The 15,511-nt window shown below is 41.8% G+C and overlaps 3 protein-coding genes across 3 annotated transcripts; all 3 read left to right on the top strand.

Annotated features, from left to right (window-relative positions):
* Nucleotides 1-1,372: 1,372 nt before the first annotated feature.
* On the top strand, nucleotides 1,373-4,266 carry LOC120261447 (pentatricopeptide repeat-containing protein At4g39952, mitochondrial). The gene is made up of 2 exons (XM_039269344.1): nucleotides 1,373-3,963; nucleotides 4,125-4,266. The coding sequence occupies exon 1, from the start codon at nucleotides 1,386-1,388 to the stop codon at nucleotides 3,846-3,848; it is 2,463 nt and encodes an 820-aa protein (XP_039125278.1). The 5' UTR covers nucleotides 1,373-1,385; the 3' UTR covers nucleotides 3,849-3,963; nucleotides 4,125-4,266.
* LOC120261448 (monoacylglycerol lipase ABHD6) lies at nucleotides 4,133-6,728 on the top strand. The gene is made up of 5 exons (XM_039269345.1): nucleotides 4,133-4,902; nucleotides 5,714-5,806; nucleotides 6,026-6,093; nucleotides 6,171-6,309; nucleotides 6,471-6,728. The coding sequence occupies exons 1-5, from the start codon at nucleotides 4,276-4,278 to the stop codon at nucleotides 6,597-6,599; spliced, it is 1,056 nt and encodes a 351-aa protein (XP_039125279.1). The 5' UTR covers nucleotides 4,133-4,275; the 3' UTR covers nucleotides 6,600-6,728.
* A 5,895-nt stretch (nucleotides 6,729-12,623) lies between these two features.
* On the top strand, nucleotides 12,624-14,900 carry LOC120260334. Its single transcript, XM_039267776.1, has 2 exons — nucleotides 12,624-13,355; nucleotides 14,451-14,900. Exons 1-2 carry the CDS (start codon nucleotides 12,674-12,676, stop codon nucleotides 14,798-14,800), a joined length of 1,032 nt encoding a protein of 343 aa, XP_039123710.1. The 5' UTR covers nucleotides 12,624-12,673; the 3' UTR covers nucleotides 14,801-14,900.
* The last annotated feature ends 611 nt before the right edge of the window (nucleotides 14,901-15,511 follow it).

The following is a 15,511-nucleotide window of genomic DNA, read 5'->3' as shown; positions in this document are numbered from 1 at the left end:
AATAAAAACGAACATGACAATTAATGCTTGAAATAATCTTGTTGTGCAAATTAAATAAATGGTACTTCTTGTCCCTTACCCAACAACGGTTTTTTTTTTATTTTTTTATTTTATAATATAGATAAGCGGTTTCAGGATTGCCCAAATTCGCAATTATATTTTAGCACAGGAGTTAATAATACTACCACTAACCCAAATGCATAATTCTATTTTATTTTAAAAAATAAAAAAATGAAAAAATAAAACATCTCCATTTTTTTTTAAATTTTTAAAACATTTCCAAAATTTTTATTTTTATTTTTAAATATAAAATTCAAATAAAAAAGTTAAATAAATGAAAATTTTAAAAATTTACCAACGATTTTTGGGTCAATTGGTACAGAGTCTCTTGTATAGGACGTTTATTTCAAGGGGGACCAGAGATCGAATCTCATGTTCAGATAAGGTGAGGGCACATGAATCACATGATGACGTTAAGCTTTGCTCTATACACGTGCACGTCCCTGATAGGCACTTGTCGCCATATAAAAAAAAAAAAAAATTAATAATCACATTTGACTCTTATGTTAAAGGTTAAGGGTTCAACTCTTTCTTAATATGTATTTGCAATGTAAATGGACGTGTGCATCGACTTATCACGTTATAATTTTTTTTAATATATATATATATATTCTAAAAAACCTTGGTGGATTGGTGCAACAAGCTAAGAAAACTTCACCACTTTTATTGGCCTAAATACTTAGAATAGCATAACATGTGGTAAGTTTAGTGTTAGCATGGCATGTCCCCACATACGTACACCCTAAACTCTAAATCCTCAATCATGTTTTTAATGGTAGGAAAAAAAGGCATATTATCAATTTTTCTGTATCAAAGTTAATGAATTGTAGCACGACATCCAAGTGACTATCAATATCAATATTAAAATATAATTAAAAAAAAAAAAATCATCCTTTTACCATGTTATTATTAAAACAAAATTTTAAAACAAAAATACATGAAATTCCTTCCGATATTTGTGTTAGAGATGACAAGATGAGTTCTATGTAAAAAATTAAAAATAAAAATAAATAAAAAATAAAAAATGTTTATAAGGTTTTTTTTTTTGGAAGAGGAGCGGGGCGAACCCACTGAGAGCCCTGGGGACGTCGTGACAAACCTCAGTGGAATAAGTGGGGACGGGGCCACGCTCACGTGGAACCACCCGTATACAATCACTATTCACAACTCCCAGAAATATGAACTCAGCCAAAAATCGAACTCTCACCATTCGGTGAGAGCTCTATCGGTGATCCGTATACCAATAGACCCAAAGGTGGTCGGCAAAATGTTTATAATGTTGATGAGAACCCATTAACACTAGACAGGGGCATTGATACTCATACATGCTCAAAAGAAGCATACCACTCTTGGCTGCGGTCCGCTCCTCCGCCTCTTCGCCACTGAATTCTCTCACCCTCCACAACCTCATCTCCTCTCCCAACCTCCACCTCCAAACCCTCCTGCAAATCCATGCTCTTATCCTCACCTCCGGTAACTCTACCAACCCCTTCTTCACCTCTAAGCTCATCTCCCTCTACGCTTCTTTTCGTCGGCCGGACCTCTCCTCCCTTCTCTTCTCCACCTTCCCTTCCGAGCTCCACGATGCCTTCTTATGGAACTCCATTGTCAAGGCTCGCTTCTCCAACTCCGACTTCAATGCCGCTCTCCGCCTCTACCGCCTCATGCGGGCGTCTGGCTTCCCGCCTGACCATTTCACTGCCCCCATGGTCGTCTCTGCTTGCGCTGAACTCCTTTGGGTGTGCTTCGGTTCTTGCATTCATGGTGACTGTGTCAAGTTTGGATTGCTTTCAGGTGATTTCGTTGCTGTTGGGTCTTCTCTTGTTTATATGTACTGCAAGTTTGGGTTGGTTTGTGATGCGTTGAAGGTGTTTGATGAAATGCCGCTGAGAGATGTGGTGTCTTGGACTGCGCTTATTGTTGGCTGTGTGCGGAATGGAGAGTTTGGTTTAGGGTTGTCTTGCTTTAGGGAGATGCTATGCGTTGGAGAGAGGGTGAATTCGAGAACTGTTGATGGTGTGTTGCAGGCTTGTGCTGGTCTTGCTGCATTGCAGGAAGGGAGGTGTGTGCATGGATTTTGTTTGAAAATTGGCATTGAATTGTCCTTTGTAAACATGTATTCCAAGTGTGATAGTTTGGAAGATGTGGTTCTTGCATTTGAGGAGTTGCCGGAGAAGGATGTGGTGTCCTACACTGCAGTGGTGGGTGTTTATGCTAGAAAGGGCCTTACTGCTGAATGCTTGGAGCTGTTCAGAGACATGATGGTTTCTGGTTTAGAACCTGATGGAGTGTTCATTGGTTGCATGCTCACTGGATTTGTGAATTCAGGTAGTATTACTGATGGAAAGGCATTTCATGGTGTGATATTGAAGAGAAATTTCCTTATTGATACTTTGGTTGGTAATTCTTTGATATCGATGTACTGTAAGTTTGAGAAATTGGGCATTGCAGAAAAGATATTCTATAACATGTTTGAGCGGAACACAGAATCATGGAATTTGCTTATCTGTGGATATGGTAAGATGGGATCCGATGTGAAGTGTTTGGATTTGTTCAGAGAAATGTATGCCCATGGCCTTGATACAGTGGCAGATTGTAATATCTTGGTTCCTGTGATTTCTTCATGTTCTCAATTGGGTGCATTGAGTTTAGGTCAGTCTGTGCATTGCTACAAGTTGAAAAACATACTTCCCAATGATGCAACTTCGGTTCATAATGCACTTGTCGGTATGTATGGAAGGTGTGGTAGATTTGACCTGGCAAGGAGCATTTTTGATGGAATGAGCAGAGATGTTGTTACTTGGAATACACTAATTGCCACTTATGCTCATCTGGGATATTCTAATGAAGCTTTGTCTCTTTTTGATCAAATGCTTGCAGAAGACATCAAACCTACTTCTGCTGCTTTGATGAGTGCCCTCTCAGCTTGCTCAAATATAGCCGCTCTTCACCGTGGAACACAGATGCATAACTACATTAGAGAAATGGGATTAGAATGTGATGTATCCGTCTGTACAGCGCTGGTTGACATGTATGCAAAGTGTGGGCAGATCAAAACTTCAAGAGAAATCTTTGATTCTATGCCTGTGAAAGATATTGTAGCTTGGAATGTGATGATATCAGCATACGGGATCCATGGTTATGCCAATGAGGCATTGGAAATTTTCAAAGAAGTAGAGAGGAGTGGTCTCGAGCCTAATGGAGTTACTTTTCTTGCCATTCTTTCTGCATGCAGTCATGGGGGATTGATTGAAGAGGGTAAAACTATATTTGCAAGAATGTCAGACTATGGCATTGCTCCCACAGTAAAGCATTATGCTTGCATGGTAGACATTCTTGGCAGGTCAGGAAATTTATCAGATGCAGAAGCTATGGTTCTCTCAATGCCAATCAAACCTGATGGAGGAATATGGGGGGCTTTGCTTGGCGCATGCAGAGCACATAACAATGTTGACAAGGGTGAACATGCAGCCAGAATGGCCTTGGAGTCAGACCCAGAGAACGAAGGATACTACACTTCGTTATCCAATATGTATGGTTCTGCTGGAAGATGGGAAGAGGTGGGGAGGATAAGGGGTCTAATGAAAGATAGGGGAGTGAGGAAGAGAGCTGGTTGGAGTGCATTGGAGCTTGATGGTAGAGTTCTCATCTTCACAGTGGGAGATATATCTCGTCCATATTCCAAATCAATGCCACTTTTGTTGGAAAACTTATGCAGGCAAATGGAGGCATCATGCTACAATTTAGAAAATGAATTATCTATCAACATCTCAAGTGACATATACTGATCTTTCTTGGATATCTACTGCATATGATCTCAAGTATAAAGAACATTTATGCCGATCCTTATCACATAACCATATGCAGAATTGATGGAAGGGTGGGACAATGAAAGGTGAATAGGTAATTGAGAAGCTTCTTTAATGGATTTCTTTTTGATATTTTGATAATTTAACTTGAAATTCATTATCAAAAGTTAGCTATCATTCTCATATTGCTTATCTGCCCTGCCAAATAATCAAATTCTCTGTTTTGCCTTCTTTTTTTATACGATTAAAAAAAAGTTCGGGGCAATTAAAGAGGAAAGAGAAAGGATGACTCGGATCAGTTTGATTGGTTGTTGTCACATCCGATAATTTGGGAGCCTTCTCGCAAACATGCCCTTAGAGAGGTTCAATAACTCGCCGTATCGGATCTTCTCGGAGAAGATCCGATATGGCCGCCTGCTTAAGCTTCACGGCGACCCGCGACCGCTGCAACCATCTCTACTTCTCCGTCGCTGGCCTCCGCTCCATCACCGTCAATCTCTCCGGTGATACCATCGTCCGTTGCTGGGTTCCTAGCCGCCCGTCACCGGCCAAGCCCAAGCTCCTTTTAATCCATGGCTTCGGTGCCAACGCTACCTGGCAATGGACTCCCCACATCCGGCCCCTCCTCCGCGCCGGCTTCGACCTCTACGTCCCAGACCTGCTCTTCTTCGGCGGCTCGTTCACCTCCCTCCCCGCCCGTTCGGACTCCTTCCAGGCCGAGACTCTCATGTCCTTCATGGAATCCATTGGAGTGGAGCGCTTCGGCCTGGTGGGGGTCAGTTATGGTGGCTTCGTTGGGTACTGGATGGCAGCCATGTACCCGGAGGCAGTTGAAAGATTGGTGCTTTGCTGTGCCGGTGTGTGCCTTGAGGAGAGAGACCTGGAGGACGGGCTTTTTGTGGTAAGGGATGTGAACGAGGCTGCCAGCATCCTCCTCCCCCAGACACCTGATCGTCTCCGGAGGCTTGTTAGTTTATCCTTTGTTAAGCCTCCCCCGGCCATTCCATCCTTGTTCCTCGCTGATTACATTCATGTAAGCATTTGTATCATCTATAAGTTCTTTTCATCATGCGTTTTCTTTTGCTTCTTTTGTTTATTTGGAATTTCTGGTATGATTAGCAGAACGTAGACGTTGGCCTAACAAAAGCAATAAATAGGATTATAGTTATTGTTTTCTGGTCTATAGCGATCTGAAACTCTTTGGACACGTTGAAATAACAAATTAATGATGTTCTTTACCCGTAGTAATTGCATAAAGGTTGTGCTTTTCTATACAAGAGCTGCCCATGATGGAGGCAGGAAGCTTTTTGTTGGAAGAGATGAGGCTTCATCTTTGGACATGTTAAATTAAGATAGCAATGATGTTCTTGTGGTCTGTGCCCATGCTAGTCCCATAAAGGTTGTGTGCCCCTCCATTTAAGAAAGCTTCCTCACATGAGGCATGGTACTCATTGAAATAGCAAAAAATTCATGTGTGGCCTTCCAATAATTTGGGAATTTTCTCTCAAACATAGAGGTTGTGCCTTTCTGTATAAGAACTACCTGCAGTTGAGGCATGGCTATAAGATTATAAAGTCTCAGTCTTTACTTGTAAATATTTCATGTTTCTATTCTTCCAATAATTTTCATTTTATGGATTAGCAATATACTTGCTTAAGATCTTGCATAAGACTCATGATTTGTTGAGAGGAGTTTTATGATTAAGGCCTACTAATCATTCTGTTGATCTTTATTTTGATTTTGTTTTCATGATGAAATAACACCTGAGATTTGATTATGCTTAACACATCTTATTTTGGGGTTAAAAGTTGATTTGATTGCTGAATTTAGTGTTCCCTTTGCAGGTGATGTGCACTGATTATTTACAAGAGAAAACAGAACTGATTCATGAATTAATCAAGCACAGGAGACTTTCAGATCTTCCTAAGATTAACCAGGTCATTTTGGCCCCCCCCTTTACAATTCATGTTTGATAAGAAACATTATTGTACTTCTTTGCCTCCAAAGAAACTAAATTGTGAGTCATCCAGCACCCACCCAAGTAATATAGGGTGTATTTTGGAATTAGGCTGTCATACCTCTCTCTGACTGTAAAGTATCGGCATGTACTTACGTTCCTGAACGAGTCACATTGATGATTTTCCTTTGACATGCAGCCTACCTTGATAGTTTGGGGAGAACAAGATCAGATATTTCCGCTAGAACTTGGGTACCGATTAAAGAGGCAAGTAACGATGAGATTATGAATGTTGTTTCTTACTTTTGCGAGCTCACCCTTTCTGAATTCATGAAAATTTGCAGGCACCTAGATGAAAATTCTCAGCTTGTGATCATCAAGGAGGCAGGGCATGCTGTCAATCTTGAGAAGGCTAGAGAGTTCTACAAGCATATTATTGCATTCATGCTTGATTCTTCTTCAAAATCCAAAAGCAAGTCAAAGGTAATCACAGTAAATACACATAATCTGCAAAATCTTTCTTGTCCTGTAAATTTTCATCAAGTGCCAACAGAAATCTTGCATGGATTAATTGTTTGATGAAAATTTATGAACTCTTTCAATTGTTGTGGAGTTAAGATTGAAATGAAATTTGTGATTTCCAGGCGACAATGTGGCACCGCATTTCATCAAGCTTTCGCAGTCTTAGCATGAAAAACTTTGCTCCTAATTATCCGTTGTTGTCCGGAGAGAAGACAACGAAGGATGACTCTGTGAACCCATTTTCATCATAGATAACTTTACATCGAAATCTATTCTTACAGAGATTGTGATTCTGAAATTTGTTTTCTTGTACAGTGCTGTAATATTCATACAAACTATTGCAATTAACACAATAAAGCAATCCTTGCTTTTATTCTTCATGTGTTCAACTTTGTATGCCATTTCTCGCTTGAACAGATGACATTGCCATGATCAAACATATTAGTGTCAAAGCAGCATTATCTCAAGTATTTTTAAATTAGAGTTTATGCAGCCAATCTTTTCACCAGATTTTTTCGTACAGCCACAGAGTGTTTCTATAATTTAAAAAGAAAAGAAAAACAAATATGAGTTTTATAAATTAAAATATTTGGATTTCTCCATTGCCAAATTCACAGATTGGGCCACGCTAAATACAAAGGTGGCTTACTTGTGATTCACCCCCCAAACCCGCCCCACCCCACCTCCCTCTTCTTTGGTTTGTTTGTTTGTGTATTTCTTTCCCCTTTTATTTGTGTACTCCTTCAGTTATTTATTATTATTTTTTTCATAAATGTGGAAAAGTCAATGAACGGCTATTTTTTCTAGTTTTTTATTTTATTTGTCACGGTTTTAGTTATTTTTTTTTAATAAATATAAACAAGTCATTAACCATGCATTAGTTGCATAGGTTTTTTTAACTCCTAATGTCAAAAGACAGAAATTAAATATTTTTTTCAGCTACAATCAAGAGAAACATTTAGTTTCCAAGATTCTTTACCGGAGATAAATATAACTTAAATGATCAAATTCCTATTTTATTGACCAACTGGGGGTGTTCATTTCAGAGAAAGTGGGGGGAAGTGAGGGGAAGTGGTCTAACTTTTCCCACTTTCTGTGTTCATTTGTGCTGAAGTGGATTTTGAACTAAGCTCACTTACTGAAGTGGAGGGAAGTGAGTCAATCTATAAAAACTAACTTATTTTCACTTCTAAAGTCTTTTTTGAACTCATATAACTTCATCCAACACCTAAATCCTTCGATTCCATTTTCACTTCCTAACAAATGAACACAAAAGTCCTGGAAGTGATATCACTTCCCCCCACTTCAGGAAAGTGACACTTCCTTCACTTCCTGACTTCCCCTCACTTACAGTGAAATGAACACCTCACACTCCAGTTTTTTTTTATTTTTTTGTTATAAGAGGAGATCCTCTTTGCACCTTTTCAATGTATGTATTTATTAGTTATTTCCATTTCTAGTGAACTTATATTTTCATGCCTCCAGATCTTTGTTGTATCTTCACCTTCTTTCTTTGTGCTTTGCTCAATGTTTTTTTTAAAATAAATTTACAATTTATCAATTATATAAAAAAAATAAAAAATTAAAATACCACTCTACTACTCTTGCAAAGGTGATTTAAAAAATTACTTTACCTGTCATTTTCATCAATTTATTATATTATTAATATAAAAAAAAATTTAGTAACTGTCATTAGATTTTATGTATACAAACCAATTAAAAAACACTCTATTACAACACATTCTTTACAAATTAATTGAAAAATAAACTTCAATATTTACACAGCATTTCCGAAAAAAAGCAAAGGTGGGAAGTAGAAATCCAAAATTAAATAATAAACTTCAATAAAAGGTAATGACCTATTTTTTCCATCTTGTTATGACGGGCACCTCCAACGAAGCCACGGCCACACTCTTGGCGCAAGCCTTCGGTGTCTCCAGCATCAAGCTTTCCGTCCCCATCACCCTCAACCTCCAGGCAAGAAACTATGCCCAATGACACGGCTTGTTTGAGGTCGCCCTTGGGAAATACGCCCTCGACGACCACATTTCTCTTCATTAACTCCTGACACGCAATGGCTTCGTATTGACGCCCTCGTCCGTTCTTGGCTGTTTGCTGCTGTCACTGCCGATCTTCTCGCCATGGTGATGGATTCCTTGGCCACTGCATACGGCATTTGGACCAATATTGAAGGTCTCTACCGAGACAACGCTGACACACGCGCCATCTACCTTGAGCAAGAGTTTCATAGTTTCATGCAGGTATTGATGTCAGTGGCTAATTATTGCCGTAAGTAAAAGACCCACGCCGACGAACTCACCGCTGTAGGCACACTGATAGTTGACAAAAGCCTTGTCCTCAACACCCTACGTGGCTTAAATCGGCGTTCGCCCATATGCACATCTTATTGTCCATGCAGCGTCCTATGCCGACCTTCCTCGCCACGCGCTCTGCTCTCATCCTTGAAGAGCTCACAATGGGCTCCGACAAGTCCCCACCTTCTGTCTTCATTACTCACACAAGAAACTCTAGCTCCAACAACTCCAAGAGCTATGCCGGCGGCGGTCAATCTCGCGGCACCTGCACCAACTCCACCTCCACTTATTCCAATGGCAACAACCACCGCCGCAACACCAACCGCAACAACAAAGGTGGCGGTTCTTCCAACGGTGGCGGTGGTCGTAACCCTGGGCCTTCTAGCTGACAAGGCTCCCATGGGCTGGGTCCATTCATATTTGGCACGGACAGGGCTCCCAGCTGACACAGGGGATTCTCGGCCCACGCTGCCTGGGGCCTTCACCACCACGGTCCCGGCACCAAGCACTAGCACCATATGGACCCCACCCGGGCCTGTGTTTTCATCGGTCTACGCCGCTGCACATCCCCTGTATCTCAGCCTACATCATGGGACCAAAATCAACTAATGAGAGCCTTCAACACCATGACACTGGCTCCACCATCTTCCGACTGGTACATGGACTCCAGGGCTTCCACCCACATGACCTCAGAACATAGTAATCTTTCCTCCTTTTCTCCAATTACTTTCAATGCATCTCCTTATGCTATTGTCGGTAATGGGTCTCACATTCCAATCACCCACACTGACACCGCCTCCATAAATTTTCCTCATCACTCTTTCCAATTAAATAATGTCATTGTGACCCCATCTCTCATTAAAAACCTTATTTCCGTTTGTTGTTTCACCATAGATAATCACTGTTCTATTGAATTTTACCCCTTTGGCCTTTCTGTGTAGGATCTTCACAACAAGAACGTGATCATCAGGTGCAGTAGTCACGGTGACCTCTACCATCTTCAATGGCCGCCACCTACTCCTCACGCCCTTTCTGTCACTATTCCATCCTATACATTGTGGCATCGTTGTCTCAGACACTTAGGCCAACAAGCTTTGTCCCATCTTGCTAGTGCTTCTCATGTCTCATGTAATAAAATTAAGGCAGACCCTAATTGCCATGCATGCCAATTAGGCAGACATGTACGTCTCCCATTTCATCCTTCACAAATTCACACTACTAGAGCTTTCAATTTAATACATTGTGATCTTTGGAGCTCGCCAGTCCTCAGCTTCTCCGGATACAAGTATTATCTCGTTGTCCTTGATGATTTCACACACTACTTATGGACATTCCCACTTTGTCTAAAATCTGATGTTTTAGACACTCTTTGTAACTTATTTACTTATGTTGGCACTCGGTTTTCTTCAACCATTTGCATGGTTCCGTGTGACAATGGTGGTGAGTTTGATAACCATGCCACACACCTCCACCACCATTCCCATGGAATTGCACTCCTCATGTCATGCCCTCACACTTCTCAACAAAATGGTAAAGCAGAACGTATCTTCAGCTCCACCAACGATATTCTTCGTTCGCTTCTGTTCCAAGCTAGCATGCCACCTTCCTACTAGGTCGAGGCACTCCACATAGCCACATATCTTCTTAACCTCCACCCCACTAAATCCCTAAAATTTGGCATCCCCTACTAATCTCTATTTGGCTCACCTCCCGATTACTCCCATCTCCGAGTTTTCAGTTATTGGTGTTACTGAAATCTCTCCGCCACCGCTATACACAAGCTTGCACCGCATTCCAAGCCATGTGTTTTCCTTGGCTATCCTGACCACCACAAGGGTTGTCGCTGCCTTGATTTCTCCACAAATCGCATCATCATCTCATGCCATGTCACCTTTGTTGAAGCTTCTTTTCTTTTTTTAGATCAACTTAACCAGCTGGTATCATCTGATTTTGATTTCCTTTCCTTCATCATTCATGCGCCTGCCCCTGTTCCTGCTCCGATTGGCAACCCACCTGCGACCGCTCCTGCTGCAGCACAACAGCCTACTGTCGCTCCTCCTCCGCCATCTGCTGTACATATTCCTCTGATTGTCAATGATCACTTAATGACAACCCGAGAAAAACGCGGTTTTCGCCTGCTCGTTGATCGGTCGAACTTACATGTCACTGTTCCATCACCAATCCCACATACATATCGTGCAGCCCTCAATGATGACAACTGGCGCCTCACTATGGAGCACGAGTTCGCCGCCTTGCGTGCTAATCACATGTGGGACCTTGTTCGACGTCTCGCTGGTGCTAATGTGGTTACATGTAAATGGATTTTTCACCACAAGTTGAAGTCCGATGGCTCCTTGGATCGATACAAGGTGTGTTGGGTCCTCCGTAGCTTCTCTCAGCAACTCGGTGTTGATTTTGAGGAGACATTCAGTCCGGTCATAAAACCCTGACACCGTGCGTACTGTCCTCACCATGGCACTTGCCAACGAGTGGCCAGTTCATTAACTCAATGTCAACAACGCCTTTCTCAACGGCACGCTCACAGAGACCGTCTATTGTCAATAACCCTCCGTCTTCGTCGACCCTAAGCACAACACGCATGTTTGCCGCTCAACCGGCCGTTGTATGACCTCAAACAAGCTTCCCGGGCTTGGTTCAGTCGTTTTACCACTTACCTTGCATCCCTAGGATTTTTGGCTTCAAAGGTGGACCCCTCGCTGTTTAACTATCATTATGGCATGGACACTGTCTACCTCTTGCTGTACGTCGATGACATTGTCCTCACTGCCTCCTTGTCAAGTTTGCTTCTTCGGGTTATCGACTCACTGCACCGCGAGTTCCGCTCAAGGACATCGGTGCCCTACACTTCTTTCTCGGTGTCTCTGTCTAACGCATAACAGGCAGGTTCTTCTTGTCCCAGCGCCAGTACACAAAGTACATCGTTGCCCGTGCAGGTATGACGAACTTCAAACCTTGCAGAAGCATTGCTGGCGCCCTTCAGTACCTGGCGTTTATATGTCCGGACATCGCCTATGATGTACAATATGTATGTCTTCACATGCATGATCTATGTGAACGACACACCAATCTCCTCAAACGTATTGTTCGCTACCTCAAGGGTACCATTGACTACGACCTACAACTACATCGGACTACCTCGACTTCTCTTACCGCCTACACTGACGCCGACTGGGCTGATTGCCCTAACACTCGGAGATCTACCTCAAGTTGTGGCGTCTTCCTTGGTGATAATCTCATTTTGTGGTCCTCTAAACGACAGCAAACTGTGTTTCGATCTAGTCCCGAGGCTGAGTACTGCGCTGTTGCCAACGCCATCATTGAATCCTGTTGGCTTCGTCAGCTCCTCACCGAACTACACCGGCCTCTACATCAAGCTACAGTTGTTTTTTTACAACATTAGTGCAGTCTACCTCTTTACTAATCTCGTCCAGCATCAATAAATGAAACATGTCAAGATTGACCTTCATTTTGTTCAGGAGTGCGTCGCTTTAGGAGAGGCTTGTGTTTTTCATGTGCCGACGAGTTCGTAGTATGATGACATCTTCACCAATGGTCTTCCTACAGTCATCTTCAAAGAGTTTTGTTCCAGCTTAAACGTCCGCCCTGCTCTTGTTCCCACTGCGGGGGGGTGTTCACACGTGCATGGACCCGTGACTTGAGTGGCAAGCAACCTCCGGAGATCACGTGCATGTACCAGTGACTTGCTCGCCAATTAACCTCGTGACTTACCCGCCAAGACAACCATTTTGGCATGTAACAACTAGTAAGTTGTTACACTTTCCTGTACTCTGTATATGCTGGTGACATCTAATGAATTTGCATGTGTTTAATACGGCAACTACAATAAAAATTTTAATTCATTTATAAATTTTTTTGCTTAAAATTAATAATATATATATATATAATAGATTTTTTTCCTTGAACACAAGAGAGCACCACTAGAGCTTCTTACCCAAACGCGTCCTTGTCGTCTCTCTCTCTCTCTCTCAATGGAAGACTTCATGGCCGCAGCCACCGCCGCGATCTCCGGCAAGCTCCGGCCCCCGATGCTCCTAACCACTGCTCATCTCCGCCACCTCCTCCGACGCTCACTCCTCCTTCTCCTCCACACTCTCCTCCACCTGCTCCTCTCCATCATTCCTCTCTTCTCCTCCCTTCACTCCCCAAAATCCCCAATCTCCCGCCCCTATCCCCAATCCCCCTCCACCTCCCCCTCCCCGGCCTCTCGCGCCCTCTCCCACGTCCTCTCCGTCATCTCCCGCGTCTCCGTCTCCTCCCGCAAGTACGACCTCATCCGCGCCCTCGCTGACCGCCTGCTGGACGACAATCTCCACTTTATCGGCGGCGCAGAAATCAACCGCGCTGCCCTCTCCATCTCCTTCTCTCGCGCCGTCCGCCACCTCGAGTCCTTCGTCGCCCCCAAACCCGATGGATCCCTCCTCAATGTGTTGAGATCCGGGCTTAGGGTATGGTCAGAGAAGGAGGGCAACACCGGCGCCGCCTCCGTGGAGGCGGAGAAGACCGCTGCAGAGATCATGTGGATGGCGGGGAAGATGGCCGATTGCGGCGCGGCGGCGGAGGCGGTTGCCCGGTGGGGCGCCGCCGCGAGACTCGCCGGTCTCGCGCTTGTTTCCGAGCCACGCCTCCAGGTTGCTCTTGTTCGTGTCTCAGGTGATGCCACGTGTCCTCTGACCTTACTTAGTTTTCAATTTGAACTTTTTATTCTTTTGTAATCCTATATAAAATATACTTAATTACACTTATGCATATCCGAATCTATGAATTCTGAGAAAAAGTAATCAACTTGTGCGGATATATGGAATTATTGAGCATTTAGACAATTATTAATTTTAGCTTATCTTTTTCAACTATTGCGTGCATGCCTTGGAATTGATTGAATGGTCTCTGTTTCTCTGAGAATGGTCTTCATTCAACCAAGTTACCAAGTCATTAATGCAATGTTCATGTTGTTGGGGTCGTTGGCAAGCTTAATCTTCAAATAAATGTTAGAATTCTAATTTTGGGACTTCTAGGAACTTAATCTAGGAAAAAAAATACATTTTTTCTGGTTCTTGTGTGCATCTATATATTATTGAGAGTAGTGATGTGTTTCATTTGTATATTAATGTATTATTTTGTTAAATTCAATAGGAAGGTTTAATTTTTTTTTTTTTAGAGTTGTGGTTAGCAGCTGTTGGTAGAACATTTTCATTTTGTAACCAAGGGCTTTTTGTGTCTTGAGAGTTGATCTAATGTAAGATGTTTTCACTGTGCCATTTATGACAATGCCTACACAGTGATGACTGAAGTGATCTTTAACGTAGTGCTGTAAACATGACATTTTATGGGTTCACTACTGACAATGGTTTGATGATCTAATGCTTAGATTTCATGTCAGTGTCATTCATCTACGTATGAAAGAACTACCAGCAATTTACTATCATAACCCAATGTCCATGAATATGCTCAAACTGCTGTGGTTGTTTGCCATTGGGCATTCGGTCCTCATGTCTTGTTTATCCTGCTTTACAGGTAAGATGCGATTAGATTGAAGACTTTAAAAAGATCAATAATTAAAAAAAAAAAATGGTTAGAACCACCATGTTTTTGGTTTATTTCTTGCTTTAGATCAGTAAGGAACTTCATAGTAGAATTAGCTATGAATTTGTTGTAATGGGAATAAAATGTTAAAATCTCTTATCAATGTTATCATTGTTAGCAGAGTCTGCTAGAGCATTCAACTAATAAAATGGCATTTTCTTGCAGCATTCTTGTTCAAGCATGTAAATACTAGAATGGCCAAAGGAGTGGAAGGAAAAGAAGAAGAAGAAGAGTGTTCCATAGCACAACGTCGGATGGCAATGCTGACTTCATGGCTGCCATTGTTGTGTCGGGCAACTAATGGCACAGACACACCCATCTTGACTAATACTGAGAGAGCTGAGATGGTGAGAGTTCTGGAGGCAACAATTGAGAAACTGAACTGGAACGAACAGGAGGAAGTCCTTGCGATCTGGCTCCACCACTTCACTGCCTCCCCAGACTCAGATTGGCCCAATCTTGAGTCCTGCTATACAAGATGGTACGCAGAGTCTCGCAAGCTGCTCCTGGAATGATATCTTCCAGAACAAAAAAAAAACATTTATTTCCAGCATCAATGTAGGATCCCTTGTGTAAATTATGCTTCAGAAAGTATATGTAACAAACACCCAAAAACAGGTTTCATCATGTTGAACCTCTCTGCATTTGCTACTCTGAATGCAGTATGTATTTAGACTATTTCAATGATCATATTCCCAATTTAGGTCCAAATCTGTGTAATTTTGTAGGCATGTATCAGAGTGACAAGTCTCTAATGCAGCTCTGGATGATTATTGGTTATTTACATTGCCTATCTGATGAAATTTTTAGTGTTAACAGATTTTTGCTTGTACTTATGTTTGATTATTGGTATGCTTACAACACAGTGAAAAAAATTATGCACACTATCTCATATGATCCCTGCAAAATTTTTAATTGCAAAACTGTTTGCAATCACAGGTGAATATTTGTAATTATACTGCATAGATACATGAGTCTAGCTCATACATACCTCTTTTACTCATTTGATAAGCCTTAATAATATCTATGTACACGTACTACTCCTATGTGATTTAGTTTAATAAAACTCAAGGATTTATTTATAAAAAAATTATTTAAACAATGGATTACAATTTTCCCATTTTAAAAAACTCAATTATGAATATTAGTTTCCATGAGGGGCTTAAAATTGTATATAAAATATATATCGGGTTTCGGATTCTGTTAACGGATTTTGGAGCTCCATT

Source organism: Dioscorea cayenensis, chromosome 5 (genome assembly GCF_009730915.1).
Source record: "Dioscorea cayenensis subsp. rotundata cultivar TDr96_F1 chromosome 5, TDr96_F1_v2_PseudoChromosome.rev07_lg8_w22 25.fasta, whole genome shotgun sequence".
In the NCBI taxonomy this organism is placed as follows: domain Eukaryota; kingdom Viridiplantae; phylum Streptophyta; class Magnoliopsida; order Dioscoreales; family Dioscoreaceae; genus Dioscorea; species Dioscorea cayenensis.
This window is presented reverse-complemented; position numbering and strand designations above follow the sequence as displayed.